The 26451-nt window shown below is 46.1% G+C and overlaps 7 protein-coding genes across 7 annotated transcripts; 2 read left to right on the top strand and 5 right to left on the bottom strand.

The window, feature by feature from the left end:
• Positions 1 to 282: 282 nt before the first annotated feature.
• On the bottom strand, positions 283 to 1671 carry GL218_07911 (Alkaline proteinase; the record flags this gene model as incomplete). Its single annotated transcript, XM_033584690.1, has 2 exons — positions 283 to 1203; positions 1366 to 1671. The coding sequence occupies 2 exons, from the start codon at positions 1669 to 1671 to the stop codon at positions 283 to 285; spliced, it is 1227 nt and encodes a 408-aa protein (XP_033441255.1).
• A 3686-nt stretch (positions 1672 to 5357) lies between these two features.
• Positions 5358 to 6296, top strand: GL218_07910 (uncharacterized protein; the record flags this gene model as incomplete). Its single annotated transcript, XM_033584689.1, has 2 exons — positions 5358 to 5689; positions 5741 to 6296. The coding sequence occupies 2 exons, from the start codon at positions 5358 to 5360 to the stop codon at positions 6294 to 6296; spliced, it is 888 nt and encodes a 295-aa protein (XP_033441256.1).
• Positions 6297 to 6872: 576 nt separating this feature from the next.
• GL218_07909 (Guanyl-specific ribonuclease C2) lies at positions 6873 to 7439 on the bottom strand (the record flags this gene model as incomplete). Its single annotated transcript, XM_033584688.1, has 1 exon — positions 6873 to 7439. One exon carries the CDS (start codon positions 7437 to 7439, stop codon positions 6873 to 6875), a length of 567 nt encoding a protein of 188 aa, XP_033441111.1.
• A 1869-nt stretch (positions 7440 to 9308) lies between these two features.
• Positions 9309 to 12321, top strand: GL218_07908 (Zinc-regulated transporter 2; the record flags this gene model as incomplete). Its single annotated transcript, XM_033584687.1, has 6 exons — positions 9309 to 9376; positions 9429 to 9603; positions 9661 to 9781; positions 9835 to 10122; positions 10890 to 11072; positions 11156 to 12321. The coding sequence occupies 6 exons, from the start codon at positions 9309 to 9311 to the stop codon at positions 12319 to 12321; spliced, it is 2001 nt and encodes a 666-aa protein (XP_033441110.1).
• Positions 12322 to 12576: 255 nt separating this feature from the next.
• Positions 12577 to 14148, bottom strand: GL218_07907 (4-O-methyl-glucuronoyl methylesterase; the record flags this gene model as incomplete). The annotated part of the gene is made up of 4 exons (XM_033584686.1): positions 12577 to 12712; positions 12799 to 13312; positions 13418 to 13704; positions 13802 to 14148. 4 exons carry the CDS (start codon positions 14146 to 14148, stop codon positions 12577 to 12579), a joined length of 1284 nt encoding a protein of 427 aa, XP_033441120.1.
• Positions 14149 to 17990: 3842 nt separating this feature from the next.
• Positions 17991 to 19875, bottom strand: GL218_07906 (Phosphate-repressible phosphate permease pho-4; the record flags this gene model as incomplete). Its single annotated transcript, XM_033584685.1, has 2 exons — positions 17991 to 19711; positions 19797 to 19875. 2 exons carry the CDS (start codon positions 19873 to 19875, stop codon positions 17991 to 17993), a joined length of 1800 nt encoding a protein of 599 aa, XP_033441119.1.
• Positions 19876 to 25322: 5447 nt separating this feature from the next.
• GL218_07905 (uncharacterized protein) lies at positions 25323 to 26216 on the bottom strand (the record flags this gene model as incomplete). Its single annotated transcript, XM_033584684.1, has 1 exon — positions 25323 to 26216. One exon carries the CDS (start codon positions 26214 to 26216, stop codon positions 25323 to 25325), a length of 894 nt encoding a protein of 297 aa, XP_033441118.1.
• Between the last annotated feature and the right edge of the window lie 235 nt (positions 26217 to 26451).

Below are 26451 nucleotides of genomic sequence, written 5' to 3'. Positions count from 1 at the left end.
TATTATACTAATCGAGTCAAAATTTAGGGCTGAATTAAGCTTATCAGGCAAAAGGAGACGGTAATCTTTATTTCGAAAAGCCAAGAGTTATATTACTACTACCTATTCGAAAGTGGTCTCCACTACTGGAACCGCATGTTTACACATGATGAGTGCTTTAGAACTAACCCCGATATCCAAAGCGTTGAGAACTACTCAGCAAAGCCATAACTATCAATGCGAGATGATTAAGCCCCCTTATTTGTCGTCCTTGCCCACAATTATGTTAGGTGGATCGATAATTTAAGCGCCGTTACCGTTGTAGATGACGGCGTTGACAGTGCCGCTGGGGATACCAGACAGCTTGCCGCTGGTGTAGAGAGCCTTGATGCGGCTGGTGACGGCGGCGGGGGTGGTGAGACCCTCAAGGGCAATCAGGTACAGAGAAAGACCAGTCACGTGGGGAGTGGCCATCGAAGTACCAGAGATGGTGTTAGTGGCAGTGTTTCCGCCGATCCACGAGGAGAGAACGTCAGTGCCAGGAGCGAAAACATCGACAACAGATCCGTAGTTGGAGTAGGTAGCAATTCTCCAGGAAGAGTCGATAGCACCGACAGTGATGGCGTTGGCAGCCGAAGCGGGCGAGGTATTGCCAGCGTCGGTAGCGCTGTTACCGGCGGCGACGACAGACAGGATACCAGCGCTGTAAGCAGAGTTGACAGCGTTGTTGAATGCGGAAGAGAAACCACCACCTAGGGACAGGCTGATAGCGGACTTGCTCTCGCGACCGTTGCTGGTGATGTCGTTGACAGCCCAGCTGTATCCGTCTAAGATGATCGAAGTGGAGCTGCTAGTTCCCTGGAAGACCTTGACGGAGAAGATGGTAGCTTGTTTAGCAACACCATAAGTCGATCCACCAATTGTACCTGCTACATGGGTACCGTGGCCCACAGCGTCAGCATCGCTGCCACCGACGGCGTTGTAAGCGAGCGAAGCACGGCCGCCGAATTGCTGGTGTGTAGCGAGGATACCAGTGTCGATAATGTAGGCAAAGGTGCCCTGGCCGGCGCTGCTGTCGTAGATGTACGAAGTAGAGCCGGAGGTTTGGTGGGAGACGGTACCAAGACCCCAGGTAGAGCCGGTCTGGGTAGTGAGAGCTCGCTTGGAAGCCTCAGGGGATTCGTCAAAGAGGTAGTAGACCTGGTCCTCCTCAATCTCGGCGACCTGATATAAGTGTCAGCATATCTGCAACCGGATATATGGTCTGAGGCGCCAAGCGCGCGCTAAAGTGGAATGCCAGGGACGACACAACTGTCTCCTTTTCTGATATTTTTCTAGACCTGCTGCTGCTGCATTCGGAGTAGAAGAGAATGCTATTCAACTTACATCGGGGTGGCTCTTGATCTGCTCGATGGTCTCGGCGTCGAATTCACCGGCGTAGGCGTTGAACTTGGCGATCTGGTACTCGCGCTCAACACCGACGGTGTCGCGCTTGTTCAAGCTGCGGGCATGGACACTGCGGGCCCAGTTGACGTGAGACTTGAAGTCATCAGAGGTAACGCCCTCCTTGAGGGTAACGATGTACTTGTTGGGGATGATTTCTCCCTTCTGCTGAGTAGCAGGAGTGGGAGCAGCAACAGCCGCAGGGAGCAGAGCTCCGAGGAAGAGCGCGAGGCGGCGAACGTTAAACATTATGGACGATCTGTGTAGTTGATGAGAAGACTGTTGCTTGTGGCTCGGGGCTGTTGAACTTCTCTAAAATCTACTGGACGGGAGGGATCAGGGCGGCTTATATAGACATTTCTGAAGCCTCTTCGAACCCCCAAATCCGCCATCGATGGTGACATATTGTATGCTTCATTACGAGATGGTCCGATGAGGTTCTCGAGGTAGGCAGACTATCATCGAGCTTCCCGATCAACCTTAGGAGCCAGACTAGAGCGCTTAAGAGACGTGGATGAGAGTCACGACGCGATTCAGAATACGGAAGGAGGAATAGGAAACGCATGCGGGCAAAGTCATAAAGCACATGTAAGTGGTGGCTGGAGATTATTAAGAAGCTATACTCCGCGGTTACGATTCGACTCATCGCTCAATAATAGAATGTAGGAGAAGGCCGAACAGGTAGGAAATCACTTGGCAATGTAACTTCGATGTCGAATGGTGAAGCTGAAAGCAAACCAGCAGGCGAAATATTGCGGGACAAGATGCAAGCGAGGCCAGCGGCATTCATAGTTAGACCGAGGTGCGGTTGCTCTGAAGTTATGCGATGGTGTGATAGACATGGACCTCCCGCAATATCGCTACATCGCTCCAGAAGACGTCAGCCGCATAACCGTGCCGGATCGGCAGGGACCTGCGTGCTTCCCCGGTGCTCTGTTTAAGCTAGCCCTATACCGGCTATGTTAGGTAAAGATCACCTAGAAATAGTATCTCGCTGAGGCTCACGCCGGTAGAATATAGAATGATCTGCGCTGTTACAGGTCGGAAATTAACCGCGAGGCATGACATAGAGCGCTCTGCGATTTGGAAGTTCAGCACGGCACCGGCACCAAGCCCCTAAGTTCTGAAGGATTGGGTCTCTCAACCTTGGTTCTTGGAGGTTTGTAAAGCTGCCTGGGCGACCTGGGCCTTGGGTAGCATCAGATAAGGAGACCAGAATCAATATTACGAACGACGTATAGTCAAGCCGTCAAGTAAGACGCTCATCCAATGAGCAGCTATGAACCACGCGCTCAAGGTCTTATCAGGACAGGGCGGGGCTGAGATGGGATGCCAACTCAATCTTGGCAATATAATCTTGGAGGAAGACCAACCTCTGACCAAGCTCGTAAAAAGCAGCTACTAGGGTAGTGCCGGCAAACAGCTTGGACGGCGAGGATAGCTCGGGAGTTGGAGCTAGGATACTAGGGATAGCAGGCATAGCAGGAATAGTACGATCGGAGATTTTGGTCTGTTAGACATATCTGAGTGATCTGAGAGCGCCAAGGCTGAGCGGGCGCGGACGGGGTCTATGCTACCCTCTTATAAATGGAGCGATGTAACGCGGGCCAGGCTTGTCTGAACTTCAGAGCTTCCGCTTTCGTAATGCGACCCCCGGCAGAGACGCATCACGTTCATCACGACAGAATGGCGCGAATAGGTGAGGCCTGTTACCTTACGGTCTACCCATGATGACATCGTGACACATGAGGATTGCGACAGCGTGGGAGACCGTGCATGGCAGAGGTGCTTATAAGTTCTTAGGGAGTTTTCTCGTAATGAAAACCATTGTCTTCCCCGGTCCTCAGGGTTCGCAGCACCGATGCGATGCCACATCAGTCGGAAATGCCGGTCTTGTAAACTAGGACTACCGATTCTGCTAACGCCGGGGTGGAGCCGGGCACGCGACTCTGCTTGTAATTTGTTGCTTACATCTAGCTTACTTTTGATGAGGATATAAACATGGTGTAATCAAGACATACGATGGTGAAAGTTGAATAGTAAGAAAAAGTTTGGACGAAAAGGTCAGACGAATACATTTGTTGGTGCTACTTAATTTACGTTTGCAAACACGTGCTGATTTTAATCAATATCTATTATCTAACCGGTAGGTCGATATACTCTTTATATACATTTATTTGGACATGTGAAGGAAGAACTTCGGAATTTAAATTATTTGCAGTTAAGAGTTAATATCTACCAAAGACATACTCCTCCTATTTGACAATTGTGATGGGGGCCAATGCCGTCCTACCGCACCGGCATTATTATCGGACCCGTAGATGCTGCTCAGGCCAAAATCGAACCATAATGCAATACGACCAATTATTTCTTGAGCCTTTATATAGACGGCTTTCCTCGACGATAAGAATATTTGGTTTTAGAGATATCTAGCGCAAGAATCCGGAGTAACTGCCGTCATTGGTAGAGTTAACGCGGCCCCCCACAATTGCCGAACCCAGGATCTCCAATATGCCCTCATCTTAAATACAATTAACACGTGACATTGACTACAGTTTTAATACAAAGCTATCAATTCGAACTTCAGAGTATTCTTTGAAAATGTTTCGTGAATATCGACTCGACGTCCATAGCTAGAGATTCCCCTGGATTATCATTGTGTTGGTAACAGGCCCAATAGTTAGGTTGTCCTAGCAGGTCGTAGGCATGTCGCCTTGTAATATCAATTTCGAAACATGGGGCGGCGACATCAGTGCAGCTCATTCGTTAATCAATATATCGAAGGATTCATGCAGTACACTAACGGCGTAACACAGATTTCTCTATATAGGCAGGCTTGAAGGGGCAGCCGGTTTTGAGCGGAAATCTCCCAGCCCCTTTAAATTAGAAATGTATAACCTGAAAAAAAGGAATATCTGTTATCATGTTCCTAAATATGAGCCAAGTAAGTTGTTGGTTGAACTTGAAAGGCTCTAACTAATTATATATAGTCTTCATTTTATAGCTACTCAATTTAGATAACATAATACGCCTGAATACCTACTTAACGTATATACATGTTTGGGTAGCTATTATGCATACAGATCCTAGGCGGAACATCATGGCTTAAAATATTGTTGTGGAACAATGCCACATATGTACTTGGCGAGAATTAATATTGTCCTTGAAATTCTGTAATACCAACTTAAAAAAACATAAATTCCATCTTCCCGGCCACTTGTTGGCATTTGAAATTCTTTTGGCATGATTCATTAAATCCCCAAAGGGGCTTAAATCATGGAGAGTGAGTTAGCCTCCATCGCGAATTACATTAAGCAATAACCCTTAATTAATTCGTAATCTTTAACTTAGACGACGAATGCTATGGCGATTTCCATATTTCCAGCCAAGAAGATATCAATAATCTGAACTGTTTCTGCGAGACTCTATTTCATAATCGTCAAATTTACATTACGAACTTCACCGGCGAGCTTGATTATCCACATTGTTCGGAAGTAGAAGTTATCGATATCCGTGATAGTCCTGGACTGAAAAAATTAAGCTTCCCTGACCTGAATCACATACGCAGACTCGTAATACAGAATGCTACGGAGCTCGAAAATATCTCAATACCACATCTGACTTTATACTCTACATTATATGATTATCCCTATTTCATATTGCCCGGTGCACCGAATTTGAAAAATATCACCTTTGGAAACGTCACTCAATTCGCAGAACTCCATCTAACCAGCCGAGACATATATGAATATTCATTTTCCAATATAACCTCAGTTACCGATCTGGTGGTTTGCGATACCACCGACTTCGAAAACCTCCAATATGTGGAGAACTTGCAACTTACAGGAAATTATGCTGAGGACTGGCAAATATTCTCGAGCATAACATCACTCCAAAACCTGACACTTACCGACATCGGAGGAGACACATACTTTATGAACGATTTGCAAATTAATGATTCTCTAATAATTGAGAATTGTCAGAATGACACCCCTGACTATGTACCTATCTATGCTACTACGACTATATATTCAATTGGAAATAATTTACAGGCACGCAACAATTCAGGTAGGGAATTAGATTTTCGCCAATTGACAACTGTGACTGGAGATATCTCCATTTACAAAAACACGGATTGCACATTCAACTTTAACCAACTTTCGGATGTTGCAACATTATCCTTAGTCGACAATGTTAATACCACCATACCTTGGTTTCCCTGGCTACAGAGAGCTAGCAATATTTACATCCGAGGGTATATTGATACGTATGTGCTTTATTTTATCACCTATCAAATGCATTGCTAAAGCGTGTTTAGTTCTCCCGGCCCTAACATCTTCCCAGTTTTGACAGCAGTGTCGGGAAACGTCACTATAGAAGCGTGGAACGACGACTTCAACTGTTCAAAGTTGGTAGACCAATATCAAAACAATATCATCCACTACCTGGCATGTAATGGGACTAACAACGGAACTGGATCTAATACGGACAATGCTTCGCCAGAGTTGTCTCAAGGAACATGGGCTGGCATCGGAGTAGGCATAGGAGTATTTGTCATAGGCACTGTCTTCGGCCTGGTCTTGCTTCTTCTACGTCTCAAACGTTGGAAAAAGGATCTCATTGAAAGAATAAGGCAACAAGAGGCCCAGCAAGAACATCGCAGGGACAGCTTAGAGATGGACCAAGAACCGCCGAATCTAAACCTCCTATTGGAAAGTGACGGTACTGGTATTATCCGGGAAAAGCCCGACGACCACCTTCGCGAGGCTGGTGATACCGCGATCATTGCTGAGCATCCAGATGATCACATACGCGAACTACCAGTACCACCAGCAGAGCTGGAAGGGATGCCAGACACGGAGAGGAGGACATGAAAGATGGAAGTAGGGGGTAATAGGGGAATATATCACGAGAATGAATTCTACTAAGAACATACGGTACGAAAGCATGAGCGGTTTTCTTCTATTTCCTTAGTCGGCGTATGCGTTAGGTTTTTGCCTTGCTTAAATATAATCGTACTAGGTCATTTTATATACATGCATAATAGCGAGAAATAGGACCGCAAACACGAACGAGATATATTCCAACATAGGTATGTTGATCTAGCTTATAAACTGTATGTGCAATCACGTCACGAATTGAAAAATGATAGTTTGCAGAAGAGTAAATCTATAAACGCCTGTCCCTATGCTAAGCTACATGCGACCGAACCCTCCATTTATACATGCTAAAAGGCTTCCACGTGGTAATCACCACCAGGATTGCCGAACCACCTGGGTCATAAAACCGCCTGGGCTGTCGAACCAACCGCCCGGGCTATGTAAATCCTATCGCTGATAGGTCGTCATATATACACGTTCCTAACAAGATGCCTGAACCCGCAAGCCACCCCCTAACTCTCAGCTCTACCACCAAGCTCGAGAACCAATGCCTCGATCTCAGCGCCTTGCTTATTTCCAGTTGCACTGGACGAAGGAGCCCTTGTTCTTGGCGCCGGTGTGGGTCATCAAGCCGCAGAAGGTAACGTCGACCTTGCCGGTCTTCTTGTTCTTGGCGGAGACGTTGACGACGACGCGGTCTGTGCCTGGGTCGTCGGGGGTGGCGCCGGTGTAGACCTTCTTGTTCTGGAGGATGGGGAACTCGTAGAGCGGGCCCTTGCACTTGCGCTCGAAGTTCTTAATCTCCTTGCCGCGGTTGTGGAAGACGTGCGGGTACTTGCCCTTGCCGATCTTCTTGTTGCGCGTCTCCAGCTTGCCGGCCTGCTCGCCCGCGTCGTGCATCCGCGCCGTGGTGTACGTCGTCTTCGCGCAGGTCGCGCTGCGCGGGAACCCGTGGTAGGTGAACTTGGGACGGACGGCGCGGTCCTCGAGGGACCGGTCGTCGAGTATAGCCTCGATCTCCCGGATGTCGATGGTGTCTTCTAGATCGCCGATCTCGACGACGTCCTCGACTGGGACGACTAGAGAGGTCCCTAGGGAGAGGAAAAGAGCGGTGGTAAGGAATGTAATTGGCTTCATTGTGAAGACTTTTTGAAATGAATGTAATGTTTAGAAATGATTGACAGATGCCTTTGAGTGTTTGGCTGTTGGTTGATGATTATGTTTATGTTAAGGGAGGACGATGTGTTACCTTTATATATTATACATGTCGAATAGTTCGAATAGTCCAGTTACTTCACCTTCGTCTTTGAGCCTCCTAGAATCATACTACCAACATCCACCTGGAAGATATTCCATTCGGCTCGGCATTGTCACCAAAATAGAATGATAAGTTATGATTGGATCGATGATTGATGATAATCCTATGCCAATGTGTATAACCGGGGGCATATGTTTGCATATTATTAAAGTTGGCTTATACCGTTTCACTATTCACTATTTGCTGATGTCATTAATACCAATAGAAAATATATAGACCTTGTAGAGATGAACGAAAATAGGTATTAGGTAGCATAATGCGATGGGTTTAAGCTGTAGATGGAAGTTGGGAATTTCCGTAAGGCTTAACGATGGCGTTTGTTGGCATAAACGGAAGGAGCTTAATTGACTTTTCCAATATATTACAAACTTCAAATATTTCTTGTAAACCGTTTGTTTCCAGCTTATTTTCAGCTTGCCTAAACCTAAAGCTCGCCTAGCGCGCTAAAGGATCAGGAGGCTCAGCTGTGTACCCACACGATTTAAGCTTGGCGCATGCCCTTTTACGTTAGAATGCTCTTTTGTTAATAAGGTTTAAACACCGTACGGCGGACCATTATGACATTAGTGCCAAAATCAAGAAAATAGGTCAGATCTGTCCAAAAAAGGCTAGTATGAAAGGTGTACAGTATACTATGCGGGGTATATACAAGGTAAAATATATATTTTTTACTGAAAGGTATATTAATTAGTAATCTTGTAAGTATTATTGGTATAAATTGAAATAAAATATTAGTATTTTATTTAAAATATAATGAAAATTATTAAAATAGTCTTATAATATTCCTGATTTATTTCGTAAAGATAATGTGTAGTATAAAAGGAGGGCTAATTATGTGTACGGGTGGTCATAAAGGGTATCACGTGCCATATAAGACTTATTTGATATTGGTATAACACGCTATACAATACGCCAGCCAAAAGATATATAGATGCAACTTGTATTATTATTTTCGCATTAATTAAGGCTATAAAATAATATCAATTATATTTTTTGAAATTGTATATTGGTAAAGTTATTTGAATACGTGTAAGTGTTGTTATTGAATTTGGATATTTTAAGGCTAAAGTAAAGGCCATATCTGATTGGCTATTCGACTTTTGGCTAGCTTTATAGCCTTTTTAATAACACTACCAATCTTAGGTCAAATTACATGCAATCTAGATTATAATTTTTATCCTTTTTCAATCAAAATATTGATAGTTTTTGAAAAATATTTGGATAGATATTCGTAAAGTTATTGTGGTATAAGGTTAAAGGGGGTGTTAGTTGTGTATACAGCGCATATTAATTGAGCTTACACTGTATTTTTGCCTTACTATTACCTTATTAGACATAGTGCCACCTATTTTCTTGATTTTGGCACTAATGTCATAATAGTCCACCGTACACCGCCCTATTGTTAGTTGATATGAAGCTCCTCTAATCTAGAATCCTACAAATCCTCCCTTTCCTAGTATTGCGGCACCTGAGACCTAGCGGGCAATCTGGTGTATTACAAGTATTGCAGATTTTACTATATGCATACCTACCTCAAAAGACACGTGATTGTTAAATTATTCAAGCAGCATAGCCTTTGTAGAGTCTCCCTTTTTAAGTTATCGCGGCTGACATTTCCTTGGGTTTTCGTATCTCATTATTCGTATCTTCAACTCAAAACCCATTCTCAATCAATTACCTCTTGTAAAATGGCACCCTCAATCGATTCATTCTTTGACAAGAAAATCGCAGATCGATGGGGTCCGACGCGAAATGAGTGAGCTTTCGTCGTCTTTATCCTTACCTTAAGGCTAGCTAATTGCCGATAGGGCGAATGCTCTCCGCGAGCTTCTCCGAGGGAACATCAACCATGAGGAAGCAGCTACGAAGTTTACAAGCGATATTGCTGCATCTCGCACCGCTGATGTAGCCGGTGGATCTTTATGGGGTATATGGATGCTGCTCCAGGAGACAGCAAAAAAGTTTCCCGAGCATCATGCTGAGGTAAACTGTTACCACTAAGACGGTCTTCTTTCTTTTTCTTAATCTGACCGTTTAAAGTTGGTCAAATTGGTAGATGCTATTCGGCAACTTCCAGACCTCGTAATCAAGGGAGAAACAGCTATTAAGTGGCCTGAACTTCCGAAGCTGGCAGAAGTATGGGGAGAGAATGTCTATGATCGTGAGTGATAAAGTCTTGCGCCCCCTTATCTACAGAGAGTTAACACTGGACAGGGGACGAATTGGCTTATTCCGAAGATCATATTGCAGTGACCGCATTCACGGCCCAGCTTTGTGCCCGACAGCTTGTCGATGCCAACGATTTTCTGTCATGGGCAGTAAGGGATTTTTATGCTGCTTTCGAGCAGACTCCGGCAGAAGCTACTAACGTTAAGGGTGAGAGCGTTCGGTTATTGAATGTCAATGTACCTATTGCGGCACAATGGATCTTGCATGCTGGAGAGGTAATTTACAACTGCGAAGAGAGCTTTAATCTCGAGTCTAGCGATGGATTATGGACGGGTAAGCCTGGGTTTAGCTGGGGTAGATGGAAGCTATGGAAGGAAAGGGCAGAATGGGTATCTGGCCTCGGTAAGGTGGTAAGACAAGAGACGGTAGATATTGCTAAGAAAATGGTGGAGAAAATGAGTCAGATCGAGAGTGAAGACGCCTGATGGAAAGAATACAAAGGTGAACAATTTGGTTCAATAAAGGGATTGATAGAAATGCAAGCGTTCCTAGTAATTGATTTTAATATTATAATGTTCTTGATGTTTACTAGGTTAGAAATGTTAGTGTTGACGAATAGTGTTGTTATCAGATGAAATACATATTGCATTCCATGGTACGGATTACTTTCATGTTCTTAAAATAGTAGGATATCGGCAAAGTGCTCCGCCGACTGCCAGGGTACATACTGCTGGGGTAGCTCTGTATCTAAGGAAGTGACGTTAGGTTAGGTAATTTTTAGCGCGTTACGGCTACAATACAGAAGGTGTCCCTAACTCAAATCAAGGGATCAACTGAACAATGAGAAAACTACAAAATTCCCTGACGTAAGTTTGCGCCGGCTCGCTTGAATATCACAACTTCTTAGGGAATTCGGGCATTGCCGTAAAGATGTTATATATTAACAAACTCAATTTCTTATAAGCTAATTTACTTTCGTCGCTTCTATTTTACAATGGACATATCTAACTCGGGAGGTACGGATGCAAACGAGTCGAATTTCTACATGATTATTAAACTTTACCTCAACTGACCAACTTATTAACTTGTCCTTACTGTAGGTATCTCTTGGACCTCTATTCCAACCGACCTACTCCTTGCTGAGCTATCAAAAAGACAGCATGGCCAAGGAAGCTCCGCGCCCGATACCGAAAAGCCAGCATGTGGATCGGGCGAGCGAGGCGCATACAATACCGCCCTTCATGTCTTCGCTTTATTCCTAATACTTACACTGAGCACTCTAGGTAAGATATCAAAGTCACGGCTGCTGCCGAGTTTCATTAGTTTCGACTCAATATGCTAACTGAGATTACGCGACGATTTGTAGCTTGCGGCTTTCCCCTCTTCTCCCGCCAGTCCTCTAAGAGTCGTCGAGCCAATACGATCGTATTCCTCAGCCAACACTTTGGTACAGGCGTCCTACTCGCAACTGCCTTTGTTCACCTTCTTCCGACTGCTTTCCTATCTCTGACCGATCCTTGTCTCCCTCATGCATTCAGCGAAGGATATCAACCTATGGCGGGGTTGGTAGCTATGGTCTCAGTTCTGGTTGTTGTGGCGTTGGAATCGTATCTGACAACTAGAGGTGCTGGTCATTCGCATGGCCATGCGTGGAACTCGGAGGATGAAGAACTACAGGAAGAGGACAAGAATGCCGCGACTAATGGTGGGTTGTCGGCTAGAAGAGCTGCGAGCCACAGACCGACAGATATTACCCTCGGTGATATGAGCTCCAGTAGGGGTCTAATGGCAGATGTTTCCCCACTTCCAGAATTTACGCCGATCGTCGTATCGCCGCCGAATAAAAAACATTTTAACAATAACGATGACGGAGAGAATGATTCGGATGATAACGATGAAGAAGATCTCGACCTTAATCTCAATGAGCTCGACCCCACTGCGGAAGACGACGCACAACCTCTTGCCCATCCTAACGGAAGCAACCATAGAAGACGACATTCTGAATCTACCATATCTCAAGGCCCGCTAACACCCGAAGAGCAGAAACGACTAATGCTTCAGTGCATGTTACTGGAGGCCGGAATTCTATTCCATAGTATATTTATCGGTATGGCTGTGTCGGTTGCTACAGGACCCCCTTTCGTGGTTTTCCTGATCGCCATCGCATTCCACCAGACCTTTGAAGGCCTCGCCCTTGGATCTCGTATAGCGGCGATTCAATTCCCCCGATCATCTATACGTCCCTGGCTGATGGTCTTGGCATATGGGCTTACTACTCCCATCGGTCAGGCTATCGGGCTTGCTGTGCATAGGTTGTACGACCCGCGTAGCCAAACAGGTTTGCTCATGGTCGGCTTTATGAACGCCATCTCGAGCGGCCTTCTATTGTTCGCGGGCTTAGTACAGCTTCTTTCCGAGGATTTCCTCACCGAGAAGAGTTATAAGGCATTGAAAGGGAAGAAGAGAAGAAATGCTGGCTTAGCTGTATTGGCAGGTGCTACACTCATGGCTCTTGTTGGTGCTTTTGCGTAAATCTAATTGATAGATTTCTGATTATAAAATTTTGGCGTTTCCGGATAGGGGCTATCTGAGATAGGGAATGATATAGATGGCTACTAGGTAGATGGGATTTTGTCACTTCGATCGGAGGTTAAGTATAATTCTGGTATCGTCACGGTCACATGAAAAAATAATTACTTGGAGCTAATGTCAAGAAATTGTCTTTCACTGGTCCGGTCCTTTTTATACACATGAGTCCCGAAATATGTTCTACTAATCCCAACAAATTCAGGCTGCTTTGGGCACTGCAGTTGCCCAGGGGTAGGTCGTCGACATTGGCGAGCCGTAACTACCAAGGTCATCGTAGTCCTTGGTGATGGTCTGGTTCTGGAGGACCTTGGTCACGAAGGGGAGGACGCTATTGCTAGGGTCGGAGTTAGCATTGGGACTGATCGAGATCACGGTGGAAAGTGAGGGTGGTTTCTAAATCATTGAAGAAGGGGTACTTACAATCCGCTCATGTCGCAATGACCGCCGCCGCGAACAGACATCGCAATCTGGTCCGGAACGCCCAACCAGTCGTAAACAAGCTTAGCGGCCGGGTACACAACAACCGAAGTGCCCTTGGAGTTAGTAAACTGGTCACCGGTGCCCTGGTCAATAACAAGGGCACGCGGCGCAATCGCAGCAGCGATAGTATGCGCGTCATACGGCAAATTCTCAGCGTGGTTAACAAACGTTCCCAGGGTCTTGTCGGTCCACCACCCCGCGCCGCTCTTGCTGTTCTCGAGCGTCTCGTCCTGTCCGCTCAGCCCGTGGTACCGGTACGGGCCTAGCCCCTGCACGCCGCTGCTCATGGGCATCGTCAGCGTGATGCGCTTGTCGAGCAGCCCGGCTGCGAGAGCTGCTTTGCCCAACCGCGAACACCCGGTTACGCCGACGCGGGTGCTGTCGATTTCGGGGACGGTGGCGTTGAGCGCGTCTAGCACCCGGTGGAAGCCCCATGCCCATGCTGTGAGGACGCCTGTGAGAATTGGGTTTGTATGTTAGTGTTGGGATTCTTTTGTCATTCATATGTGTATAGGTAGGTATATAACGGGTATAGGTAGGATGGGTAGAGTCTTCGTACCGATGTCCCGGCCGTTGTAGATATCCCAGAACGCGCCTGTCTTGGAGTTGCTATCGGCGGCGACGCGCGTGTAGTCGAAGCCGACGACGGCGATGCCGGCTTGTAGGTATGGCTGGTTGGTCATGCCGCCAATGTTGATGACGACGGGTGCGGGCTTCGTCGAGGGTAGCGCTAGCGTGGCGCTGAATTTGCCGGTCTTGCCGCCGGCTGTTACTTCGATGTTTACTGTGTTGCCGCTTCGTGTGGCTTTGACTGTTTCTTGCGAGTGGTCGGGGTAGTATCCGTATCTACGAACGTGGTGTTAGAATCAAGCTTTCCGATCCCTCTTCACGGCTGAAGGAGCTTCGCTATCCCACAGGGGCTTGTTTCTGCTGCTCGACTTACTGGTACTCCTGCAGCATCTGAAGGAGCTCAGGCTGGCGGCATTGGTACCATTCCTCGGGTGTCTGGATCCGGTTCTTGCCCTTGCCCACCATCACGTCGGACGCGAAAGACGGATCGCTGCCGCCCTCGCTGTCGGTCGTCGTGTAAGCTAGCGGTAGCCAGGGGTCCGGGAGCGTCGTCTGCTTCGGCAGCTTTTCCCACGTGGGGTAATTTCCTGCCGACGGGACCGGTGCGCATTCGGCTGCTGCTGTCGGCGCTGCGACTGGAGCCGGTGCTGCTGGGATGGCTGCTCCTAACCACGGGAGGGCGACTGCAGCAATGGTGGCGGCGCGCTTGGGGGAGGGCATGCTGGGCAACAGGCTCTCGAGGATGGACGCAGGTGGGATAAGTTGTAGGGTCGAAGGCGAGGGTTATTGCGAGGGCTCGTGGAGGCGACGAAGAACTAATATATGATCCTATACGCGGCAGCGGTGAGGTCACATCGGCTCGCCCCGGAACTTGGGCCTCCTTGCCGTACATCGATATTGCCGCTACCCCGAGACAGCTGACCGGGTATTTCTAGATAGCATATAAATAGGTAGCTAAGTTAACATATTTCTTGAGGCTCATCGATGAGGTGCAATAGTATGTTTTTATGTAAACATCATTTTTTTCTTCGTTTCCTTTCTCTTGCATACACTGGTTTTCCGATTGTACTGTACGCTGTGGTTTACCTCTTCAATTACGGCTTAGAAGTCCTCCAGCACCACAGTTCAACAGCAAACATCCTATACTCCAAGACCCAGATCGAGATGAAAAGGCCACGCGCTAGGATCTTTGAGGGTCTAGGCGGCTAGACCCTCTAGGGTGATATCGAGACTTTAGCCGGTAAGTGTAAACACAGTTCACCACTACCCCAGGGTATGGGCGGATTGATGCGGAGAAGCTATTTTTATCGGACCAGTGGTTATTGTGTAGGTATGTTTTCATCTGAAGCGGTATACTACCTAACCTAATCTCATTGAACACCCAAGTCTAGGACGGCCGTCGCCCCACATTTTCAGTTGGTATAGCTGTTGTAGAATTTTTGCATTATGTATTAGAGAGAATTACCTTTGTGCTATATGTAGGACTTATACGAAAAGTATAAAAATAATAAGTGCGAGGTATTTATCTAGTAGTGGCTATTTTTGGCCCGTTGCTAAGAACGAGGAATAACGGAGGTTGACCGATTCATTCCGGCCCCCACCCCGTTCCATCTTCCGTTCCCGTCCGGAAGTCTCCGGTGTAGGATAATACATGTGTACCTACTAATATATATCATAAGTCATTTTACTAGTAATAGTAGGAAATTTCACTTTTATTACTGCCCTACACAACTTAACACCTAGCATAAAAATTGGAAACCTACGATATTTTTCTATAACTACCTAAGGTACCTAGGTAACTACTTGTTATTCGCTGTTTATCCAAATATGTACATACTGCATAGCATCATTTAAGTCTGCCCTTTTATTTTGATTCTTACGAGTAAAGTAGTCCGACGCATAATACGACATGAAAATGCATAAATAACGAAATGAGAATGTTGCCAAGATATTCGTAACAGAAAGCCGGTTGCTCTTCATTCAATAGGCAGTTGACGCGGGTTCAAGATTCAACATAAGATAATCACATCACGAACAAAAGCCAAGTAAAAGGCCACGTCAACGTCCACGTAAGAAATATGATTCTAGCTTATTATTTATTATAACGATATGAAAATTGTAGAAGGTTTTAATTCCGTTATATACTATTAAGTCCTACCCACATTTTCTTCCGTTCCCAGTGCCTCCACTCCTATTCTTTGTGGTAAGTGGATGGTAAGTATATAGGTCATGTTAATGCTTGTATCTATCACGTACGACCATAGGATCTGGAAAACTCGGGATCCCGTCCGCTCTCCCATAGATAAGCCAGATACCGCTGGATTAGTAGTTGGGTCGGTGACGACCAGCGAATCCCCAGTGTTGTACGTTTATTTTTTTTTTCTTTTTTTGCTACCTTTCCGTAATTTAATCCTACCATATACTGTTTTATTGTTCATATTTTCTAGTTCAGTCCTGTTGGAATTAAGTTCTAGGACTGTGGGTCGTTGAGAGTTGCGAGAGCAAGTGTGTAGTGTTGGTTTGATGAGAGACACCGGGCATGTAATCTAATGGACTGTGGTAACACACATTTAAGCTCTTTATTAAGACTTTTATTCAATCAAGTGATAGAATACTTGCTTCAATTTCATTTCTACATCATATGGAGGCATGGATTAGGTATGTTCAGCCTGTTAGGTCTATCATGCTATATTTACAAATCGCCCAATGGTCTATTACAATCCCTTATTTTATTTAGGGTATTTAAACAATAAAAACACATATAATTCATATATAGTTTATAGTATATGTAATTTATCCATTAGAAATTGAGAATACTAAGGGATTCCATGATGGTGTGACGTATACAGACAAAAATAGGGGTAAAAAAAGGGGAGGTGGTTATCAATTTTTAGTCTCCCACGACATCATATATCTTGTACAAGAGATTAAGGAGGCCTCCTCTGGAACATTATATACGAAAAAAGCGTAGGACTAAGAAAGGTTTTCTAGATTAATAAATATTTTATGATCATACAAAGCTTTAAGTATCAGCCATAATTCACTATCCTCATTGCTATTGTTGTTTAAGCGAGAACGACAGCATCTGTAATGTGTCGGCGGTACTTTTATTCCTTACATAACATTAAAACTGCTGCCAAAATGCAACTATCACAAACCTTACCGTCGCAGTAGTGTCTACCTCCAGGTGGGCAACGCCCATTATGATTCCCTAGAATAGTAGCAGCGTCGTGAATTATTAAGATTAGGATTAGGATCTAACTACATGTATGTTCTACTTAGATACATGCACATATTGCGTCCTGAAGACAGCAAGTGCCTAACCAAGTACCCAAGTAACCATAGCTACAAGATCCCCCCCATCAAGCCTTCTCACCACCACTGCTCACACACACAAACCACCCGGCAACAACGGCAGAAACACCTCCTCACCGCCCCAGCAGAAAATATATAAACAGGACCACCTCCCACCACTTTTCCAATTTCCTTTTCCTTTCCCTTCTTCCCCCCATGCCTCCCCGGCCCGCAGCCCTTTTCTTATTTCCTTTGTTTGTTCGCCATGGTTGGCTCTGCTGCATAGTACCCGCATACACACGGGGAACCGACAAGCGTGTTGCGCCAGGTCAGTTTTTGGAATAACCCCTTGTTCATACCTAACTATGTCGCATGTTTATGCGCGAATTTTTGGAACCGCAATCACCCTTTGGGCGAGTCGTAGACACACATATCCCCCCCTTTTTTTTCGTTGATTTCGCGGCCTGGTGCCGTGGGTCGAGGAAGAGCTTTGGCTGTATGTCTGTCTGGTATGAGGAAATGTTATGGGACGTAATGCGGTGTGGTGGTGTTTGATTACTATGGATGGAGTACGATACTTGGCTGAGTACCTAATGTTATAAAAGGATATACTACATCATATAGTTTTACCTAAATTAAGAAGCTATTAGTAACTAGACTTGGGATATGGTAAATATCTCAGATACCGTGGTCATGGAGCAATGGTATTATTACACAACGGCTATATTAGAAACCTTCACGATGGAGCTTTGGAAGTGTAGATATCTAGGTGGGTTACGAGGTACCAACCTCGCCCAAGGAAGCCATAAACACGTCTACACACCCTACTGAGCAACTCATCAGCAAGCTATTATTGTATACCCACATATGCCATCATTTATACTGGACATGTATCAATTGAGATATAAAGGCAACCTGGAAATCACAATATCAATCAGATAAATATTCTGACCCTAGTAGTTAAGCTAGGCTACGATCACTTCACAAGTACCAAAAACGCAATATGTTCGAGCCTGTCGAATTATGGGATTTAGCTATATATTCTCAGATATCCCAAGGAAATCTCCTATAGCCATGACCCATCCATGCAGGTCTTTATTCAACCTAACCGTCCATATAAACAAATATACGAGTATCCCAATACTTTTCCCCAACCGTGCTCTATTTGGTATCTGCCATGCTACATTCGTACAAAAACATCATTAATAATAACAAAAATCAACATCCAGAGACCGCTTTCGATCAAAAGCCTCCGTGGTTTCGTACGTTTATGCCGATGTGAGGAAGTGAGGCGCATTAATAAACAGACCCATGAGTACGCCGCCGAGGGTACCGGCGATGGGAATCGTGGCGATCCACGATAAGAGCAAAAGACCGACACGTTGGAAGTTCACAGCCTTTATGGTGCCGTTGCAGAGACCGACGCCAACGGTAGCGCCCGTGATGCACATCGATGTAGATACGGGAAGAGAGTACTGAGAGAATACAAGCACCGTGATGGCGGCACCCATCTCCATAGAGCAACCTCGGCTAGGAGAGTGATAGGTGATCTTGTTGCCCATGACCTTCATGATGTTATAGCCATACGTGATAAGGCCGATGGAGATCATCGCAGACAGGACAGCGAGTTGCCAAATGGGGACCTGAGCAGTAGACTCGGAAGCCTTACCGGTCTTCCACGCGGAGTAGATGACGGCCCAGGGTCCAACAGAGTTTCCAATATCGTTAGCACCGTGAGCGAACGAGGCAGTACAGGCAGTCAGGACCTGAATGAAAGAATATGTGTGTTCGACTTCGTTAGGGTATTTCTCCGCGTGGGCGTAGACGCGCTGCATGCGCTTACCCTCAGGAGTGCCGGAGATACCGGACTGCGCGGCGTGGATATCGTAGTGGAGACCATAGAGCAGGCCACTGGTGACGACTGCGGGAATACGCTTCATGAGGATCTTCATGTTGTGGAGTTCGTAAATCTCGCCAGCACCCATGGGGTTGTCGCGGAGCGTGCGCATAGCCCAGCCCATAGGACCACGGCTGTTGAGGAGCTTCTCGTTTAGCTTGTTCTCACCCTGCGCAACGATTTCCTTGTACGTAGTTTGCTTGGCCTCGATTGTGGCGAGTCTCTTCTCGTTCTCCTCGTTAGAGCTCGAAGTAGCCGGGTGATCAGAGATTGATTCGGAACGGGTGGAAGCGTGTTCCTCTTCCTCGTCTTGGATGACGGCGTAGTTAGGAATGTTGGCAACCTCGGAATTCTCGGGAATCGGGCGCTTGAAGAGGAGAGGACCCTGAATAAACATCCACCATTTGACGGAGTGGTCTCGCCTGATAACCTTTGCGTGTACGAAGGGGACGAAAAAGAGAGCCGAGAGGATGGCGACACCACCGCCACAACCCATAGTGACGGCAGCTACATACCAACCGGGCTTCTTGTTCAAGTTGAGACTGGGAGAGCCCTTGTACACGATGGACAGAGTGCAGACGGTGGCAGCAACGAGAAAGAAGAAAGGCGAGGAGTAGACAGCCCAGGGAATCGGGTTCTTGCGAATATGAACGACGAGCTTGATGAGCATGAAGAATGCGGCACCGAAGCCTCCGGCGATGACGGGAGCCATTCCAAGACCGGCAAAGATAGCGCCAAGACCCTTACCGTTGTTCCAACCCCATTGGACTTGCGAGGCGCCGACGGTTGCGACACCAACGCCGGCAACAGCGGAGATAAGAGAGTAGGTGGATGATACGTGGGCCGAGTGTCGCGTACACCACATAACCCAAGTTGAAGCGGCAGCCAAAGCACAAGTGAAAGCGAGCATCTGAACACCGGCGTTTCCACCGAAAGCTGTATAGGGGATGATACCGTTCTTAATGGTATCGGCCGTGCGGGCACCGACCGTGATAGCTCCGAGCATTTCGAATACGGTACCGAATATCATGGCCTGTCTGTACGAGATAGATCTCGACGAGACACTGGTAGCCCAGGAGTTTGCGACATCATCTAAAGAAATTGTTAATATCTGATAAACATACTCGGATACAACGCGTAGAAACAAATCTGATTGGTCGGATAAGAGATTACTTACTGGCACCATTGTTGAAGGCATCGAGCATGGCAAACAGAGTGCCGATGGCGAAGATGTAGGTGTACTGATCGAGAGCCATTTTGACACGCGCGGACAGAGGCCGTCAATGTCGGTATAGATGTCGAAGATCGAAGATCGATGGTCGATTTCTCGTTGATAACAGGTCGCTGTTTATCAAAGGAAAGGTAGAAAGGGAAACAAAGGGCGATAGGGAGAATATATAGGTCCTACCCGAGCCTATCTCCGCAACGTATCAAGGTCGTCCAAAGCTACCTCATATGGCTTTACCGAGGGGCATCAAATCCTGAGCAACACAGGGTTTACCTCGTAATGCTCGCATTTCGCAAAAGCATGATTTGTGATTTGGCCAGGAAAGCCACTTTCACGAGCCCAGCCAGTCGGCCGTTTTCCCATCCACGTCTAGGCCTGCCCGGCTGGGCAAGGCTTGTATCTCTTGCCAGTATCGAGGCAGAATTGGCTTACTTGGCGCATCTTGGCGACACGAGAAAGGATTTCAATATCCGCGATAATGTACAATACTGTAAGGGTTGATAGATCAGCGACTCTGGTTCGCGGCGAGTTCGCGGCTGAGGCTCTTGGCGGGGCACAAGATTCCAACGGACCCCAGGGCTTGCGTGAGCCAATAGAAGGTCTCGAAGGACCCCACGTGTGAAGATCTGCCGTTCTGAACGGCTCCCATGGAGTACGGGGGGACCCCGTCTGCCCAGACGCCCGGAGAGCTACTGACAAGGGGTCCTTAAGCTAATGACGAGTCGGACCAACCGCTGATATCAATATCAAACGACAACAATTGCCTTCCTGCAATGGAATAATTCTAGAACAGAAATAAGAAGTTCAGCACTCGTCACACGTCCAATGATATGCTTTCTTCTAAAAGTACGCAGCACACCTACGCGACGGAAGCACGTGTGACAGAAAATGCCTTGACGGAAGTTTACATATGCTCTCCTAGGACCTCGGTATATATTTTAAGGTTGATCATCTTGATGTTCTATATGTGATACACATCAGTGAAACGATACTCTACCCACGTTTTCGTGCTCTTACCGATGCATTAAACTCGCCGCGCACAATAGAGTGGAAAATTCATCCCCTCTCGGTTGTTTAGTCCGAGGACTAGACGGATACTAGCGTTGAGCTATTATAGAGATAGGTCGCATTCAGCACCATAATAAGCTTTAGCTTGGCACTTGGTATCTCTCATACGATATGCTTAGCTGGTGATGTCGTAGCTTGTCAGGGCATTGGAGAATCGACGACATTTGCACCACGGTCTGCCTCGAAGGGGACTTCGGTCACGACCTAGGGTGTGGGTGGTAGTACTGCGCGGTCAAGCCACAGAACTTCATCCGAGCCACTAGAAATATCTCTTCATCAATATTCGGGGGCGTATCCCGAATTCAGGTGGACTGCTCGGTCTGCTCTCTTAGGTAAAATCATAGTAAGGTAACGTTATACTATTAGTTAATTGTCTAGGTATACTATTAATAATTTTTAATAATAGTTTTGACATATGAGATAGTTGTGTGGCGGTTTACTTTATTAGTGTAAGATGAGATGGAATCGTGAGAATTCAACAAGCCTAGTGAAAATGGTGAAAATAGTGAAAATAAGCAGTGCAGTTGTAAAGATGTCGCACGGCCACGTGCTCTCCCAAAGTTCAAGTTGCCAGAACCCATGGTCGGTTAGCTCTACCATTTTAGTAAGGTGCGACCGAGCCGCTTGCATGGTGGATATCACGACAGTCCTGATCTAAGTTTAAGAGGTCCCGCATTGTTTTTTTTTTTAGTTCCGATCTTAAGAAGCAAGGAAGTCTCATTACGCATGAACTTTAGATAAAATTGACATAAACCTTTACGACTTGGGCATTTCCTATTTCAACTCCTATTGGCATTAAAATAGTAGCTCATGTTCGGAACACCATACTTTAGCGTCGTATTTGTTCCTAAGAAGTTTCAATCTAGATAGGAACGTACATCTATCGAATTTCAGGGATATCCAACTCCACCTAGAATGAAACTATATAGATGCGAGAAACACGTGGGAACACTTTTCTGTTGAACTATAAGGAACTTTGATACCCTATCAAGACTAGATAACCTAAAGCTCTTTGTACTAGACGTCTCCGTAGGCTAAGGATCTAACAGTATAATTAATAAGCATCGCATTTGCTTTCAACTATCCAAAGGTCTACCAGCTTAAATATAATGAGCTCGCTAACTTAGATGCATAGGAGTTATGCCTTTATCGTCACTCTTCTAGACTGAAAACTCGAGTGAGGGTTTACCGACTAACACAGGTCAATATAAGCAGTATAACTATGGTGATCATTGTTGCGTTAGGGTAGCTATAGCTGTAGATGTACATATAATCTTCAATAACAATATGTCATGTCTCTAGTTCTCATTATAAGCTAGTACGTGGGATAGGTAGTCGTGAAAGCTTATCCGCGTTGTGCTTCCTATTAAGTATCCCAGCAGTAAACCATCTTAGTTGATTCTCTAGAAACCAGTTGACAGTTTCGAAAGGCAAACCTGTCTTTGTGATAGCATAACACAACTGCAATAATATAATTAGGAGTGGTGATAAATTTAAAAACACTAATAACGCAATTCAACTTTTATTCAACTTTTATTTACCTCTCTATCCACCATCGAAAGGATAAAGTTAGGGTGGATATAAAAAGTCAAAACACAGAAGAAAATATAATTCTTGCTTCAATTACGGTTATTAATTAAAGATTGATATTTTCAGAAGTGACTTTTGATATGATATACTACCTATAGAGTAACAGGTACCAGCCAGTAAAGAATAAGAGTATACAACGTCAAAGAAGTATGTTAACGCTTACTCCTATTCAAAATTAGGAACACCAAAGTGCCCTACATATACTATCTAGTAACTAGTTAGTGATAAACTCCCGTTTAACACACCAACCATATCACCTAGCTAGTTCTAATCCTTGCCTCCTAGCAGATATAAATATAGGTATAATGAAGATGGGATGTATGACTTGATGGCTATCTGTCAGAGAACTCTTAATATATACCATACGTAGAGTGACAGTTAGAAGCAGCAGCGAAGCAGCTGTATAGTAGCCGTATGGTAGTACGAATCTAAGTAACGCTTAACCTTCAATCTTCATTCGAGGGCACTACGCGCCCTTTACGTAGGTACCTTTACTATGTTTGTTCCCAACCAACTCTTGACAAGCAAACATTAGATCATTTGTAATCCATAAAAGAATTATCGTCATGAGAAATTGTCATGTTTGAAGAAAAATAGCGCTGATGTGTGGCTGGACTGTCGCCATATGGTATACCTATATGTAGGGAGGAAAGTAACTCGGTCTGCTATTGGCTGAGGAAGCGTAGCACTCTAAGTGGGCGCTTGCTTGCCGCCCAACACAAACCAATTATTCCATGCCAGCAGGGAGGTGAGGCTCTGCAGAACAGACCGTAAAAACAACATGAAAAATGACATGTCAGTGAAGTTTTATAAAGTAAGTTTCGTGCCCCTCTCGTAAATATTGTTGCAATAAGTTTGTTGCAGTAATTTTCTCAACTTGATAGTTTGGTATTATGGAGTCTTTTCAAATCGGATTTTATACTGTTATTATATTAGCAGCATTCAAAGTTATCCTAATTGCACTTGAGATTTTTAACGCACGCAAGCTAAATGCCAGGTTCTTGCGTGCGTCCGGATATATATCCGCGCTTCTGGCCCTTCTCCTCGGAAGTGTGTCGTTTGTGGGGTTACGAGCAAAAGGGCCAGACCAACCTGGCCAGTGTAAAAGCGCCGATGCGGATATAGTCGGAGATGGTGTTCGTGCAGCTTCTTGGGCGCAAGTCGGATTGTTATTCTTCATTACTCTTACAGGAGTATTTCATATTTATAAGACATCGGTGAAAGAGATTGGCCAAGGCCTGATTGCTACGCACGTGTCTTTAGCCATTGCACTTCTCGTCCCACTAAGCCGTCGAGAGCTCTCCCCTATCGATGCAATACTGGGGTCTTTGATCCTCGACGCACAAGGGAATTCTCTTTCTTTCCAGTTAGTCACGAAGGAAACATTAGCAGCTCGAGGACAAGTAGTCGTTGCTTTGATAGCTCAGTTGCTTGGCTTGATTGTAGAAGGTATCCTCGTGGGTAACTTCACTGCAAACTTGCGTCTCACTAGCGATTGCGATTGCTTCTCTGCATTTTGGTGGTCATGGCTGAGCAACTGTTCGTCGGTATCCCCAAACGATGTCAGGCCGTTCTGGATTTATTTCGGATATCGATTCATCAACACTATTTACGGAGGCTACTTTGCCATCACGCGGACTACAACTTTTGACGAAGCTGAGAAGTGGGATAAAGAAAACCCATGCTACCCATGCGACTCCTGCATCGAATCCGGCGGAGAAATACGGCATGCGGACTGTAAATGCCATTTCTGCAAAGAATGTTGCTTTTGCAAAGTATGCAATAGGAAGAGGCGCTGTAGTGACCAGAAACAGAATGACTCTAGCAGTGATGAACCACTACAAGATACTAGCGACGGCATACCACTACATAATATCGGTAATGGTACACCACCACGAAACGTTGGCGATGATGGCTCTGATAACGATAACGCTAACGATGACGATATTGATAATGGCGAGGCGCTACAGGACGGTAGCAACAGTATATCATCACGAAGGACAGACGACGATGCACAACTACAAAGCGGCAATAACAATGTACCGCCACAACCTGGCAGCATCGGCATACTACCACACAATAGTAGCAGGGACATAGAGCAGTCCCTCTCCTTCTGTAGAATCTGCGAGGACTGCCAAAGATGTCACGAGTGCGGGCATATGGACTTCAATGCCTACCAATCAGGACTTCTGGCCGGCGAACGATTTTCTGAATACGGCGTAACCGTTAGCGTAAGCTTTCTAGAAAACAGCGTCCTCGCCTTGTTGAGTATGATATCGGTCGAAGTCACGATGAATATCAATGCGGTACAAAAGACATCTCCTTTATATTCTGTTGGACAAGTCACAGCTTTAGTTATAGCCGGTGGAACAGCCCTTCGAGTACTTTATGTTTTCTTCTTAATGTTCATGGCTTAATGGATGGCTGGCGGTACGGGATCTAACATAGCGTTGGGTGATACCTGGGCGACTAATATATAGAGTTAGAATGTTAGACTAAAAAATTGAATATTAAACTGCCATAGTCCGTTATGGCCATCAAGTCTTATGTAACATAACACGACATATTTAGAAGACAGAAGAAAGAAAACAGGATATATGAATATGATATTGTTCGGAGGGATACACCTAAGCAAAATGAAGGTTTGTTAAACCACATAGTGTAGTGTCAGACACTTAGGTATAAGACAAAGAATATCCATATAGAGTGGGAGTTATGCAATACCTTATACCAGAGCAATGCTACCTATACCTATACCTATACCTATACCTATATACCAAACCCACATCTTCAACCCACCTAACCTAACCTAGGTATCTACTCATTCTTCCCCCCCGTCACAGCCTCCACCCCCTTAACAACCAACCACCTAGCCATCATAGTATGAAACCACCTCCCCACCCACCCCTCCAACAGCGTCGCCTTCCCCCCATCCCTCTCCCTCCACATAACCGTCTCATTCACAAACCTGACCTCCCCCTCCCCCTCATCCTTCCCCTTCCCCTTCCCCTCCCTCTCCCTCTCCCTATCGCTCCTCCTCCCCCTCCCCGCACGATCAACATCGATATCAAACCCAACAACCAACGCACCCCCCCCAACCGGCCCCGTCCACCCCTCCGGCGGCGCCAGATCCAGCACCACGCGGCCCTTGCTCCGGCTGCGGCTGCGCACCACATACACGCCGCACACGCGGTCGCCCGGCCGGAAGCGGCACGCGGCGAGGTACTCGGCGTCGAAAGTGCGCCTGTACGCCTCCGGGTCCGGCAGCGACGAGGCCATGCGCGCCAGCAGCAAAGCCTGCGGCGTCCAGGAGAACGCCGTCATCGTAGCGCTGAGATACGAGTCCAGCAGGCCGCTCAGATTGCCCTTCTTGGAGATGAACTCGGGGCGAAGCGACGACACTGGGACGGGGGCTGAAGACACGCGCTCCCGCGCCACGACGTACTGCTCCAGATGGTGGCGGACGTCGGACGGGAGCGAGTCCTTGTCGCTGGTGCCTTCGGCCGAAGATGCCGAGGACAAGGAATCCGGCGGGGAGATGAGCGCCGAAGCAGCGGTGTGCCGCACAAGCGAGCGCTGGAGGTAGAGGATGTAGGCGGCGGGGATGGCGACGGGGGCAAGCGCGATGAGGACTCGGATTGGAGTGCTGCTTGTCCCGCCGAGGCCCCCGAAGGTAGATCTGGGGAAACTGGATAATCCCATTCTCGCCATTGTGAGTCACTTGGTTACGTTATGTTATGTATGTATAACGTAGTTATATGTAATTATAACTGATATAAACAAACACTGATGTAGACTAAGTATATGAGTAACTAGATATAGTCAAGAGAACTAGTTATCAAAATGTCTTATAAAGGTCTGTTTGATATTGATATTCCAAGGTTAAGTGGCGGTGGGAAAAAAAAAAACCAAGACCTGGTACAAAATGCGGCTGCAATGCGGCTCC

The sequence above is a fragment of the Daldinia childiae genome, assembly GCF_008694065.1.
Source record: "Daldinia childiae strain JS-1345 chromosome Unknown Scaffold10, whole genome shotgun sequence".
Taxonomy (NCBI): domain Eukaryota; kingdom Fungi; phylum Ascomycota; class Sordariomycetes; order Xylariales; family Hypoxylaceae; genus Daldinia; species Daldinia childiae.
The sequence above is the reverse complement of the archived record's forward strand: the minus strand, read 5'-3'. Positions and strand labels throughout refer to the sequence as shown.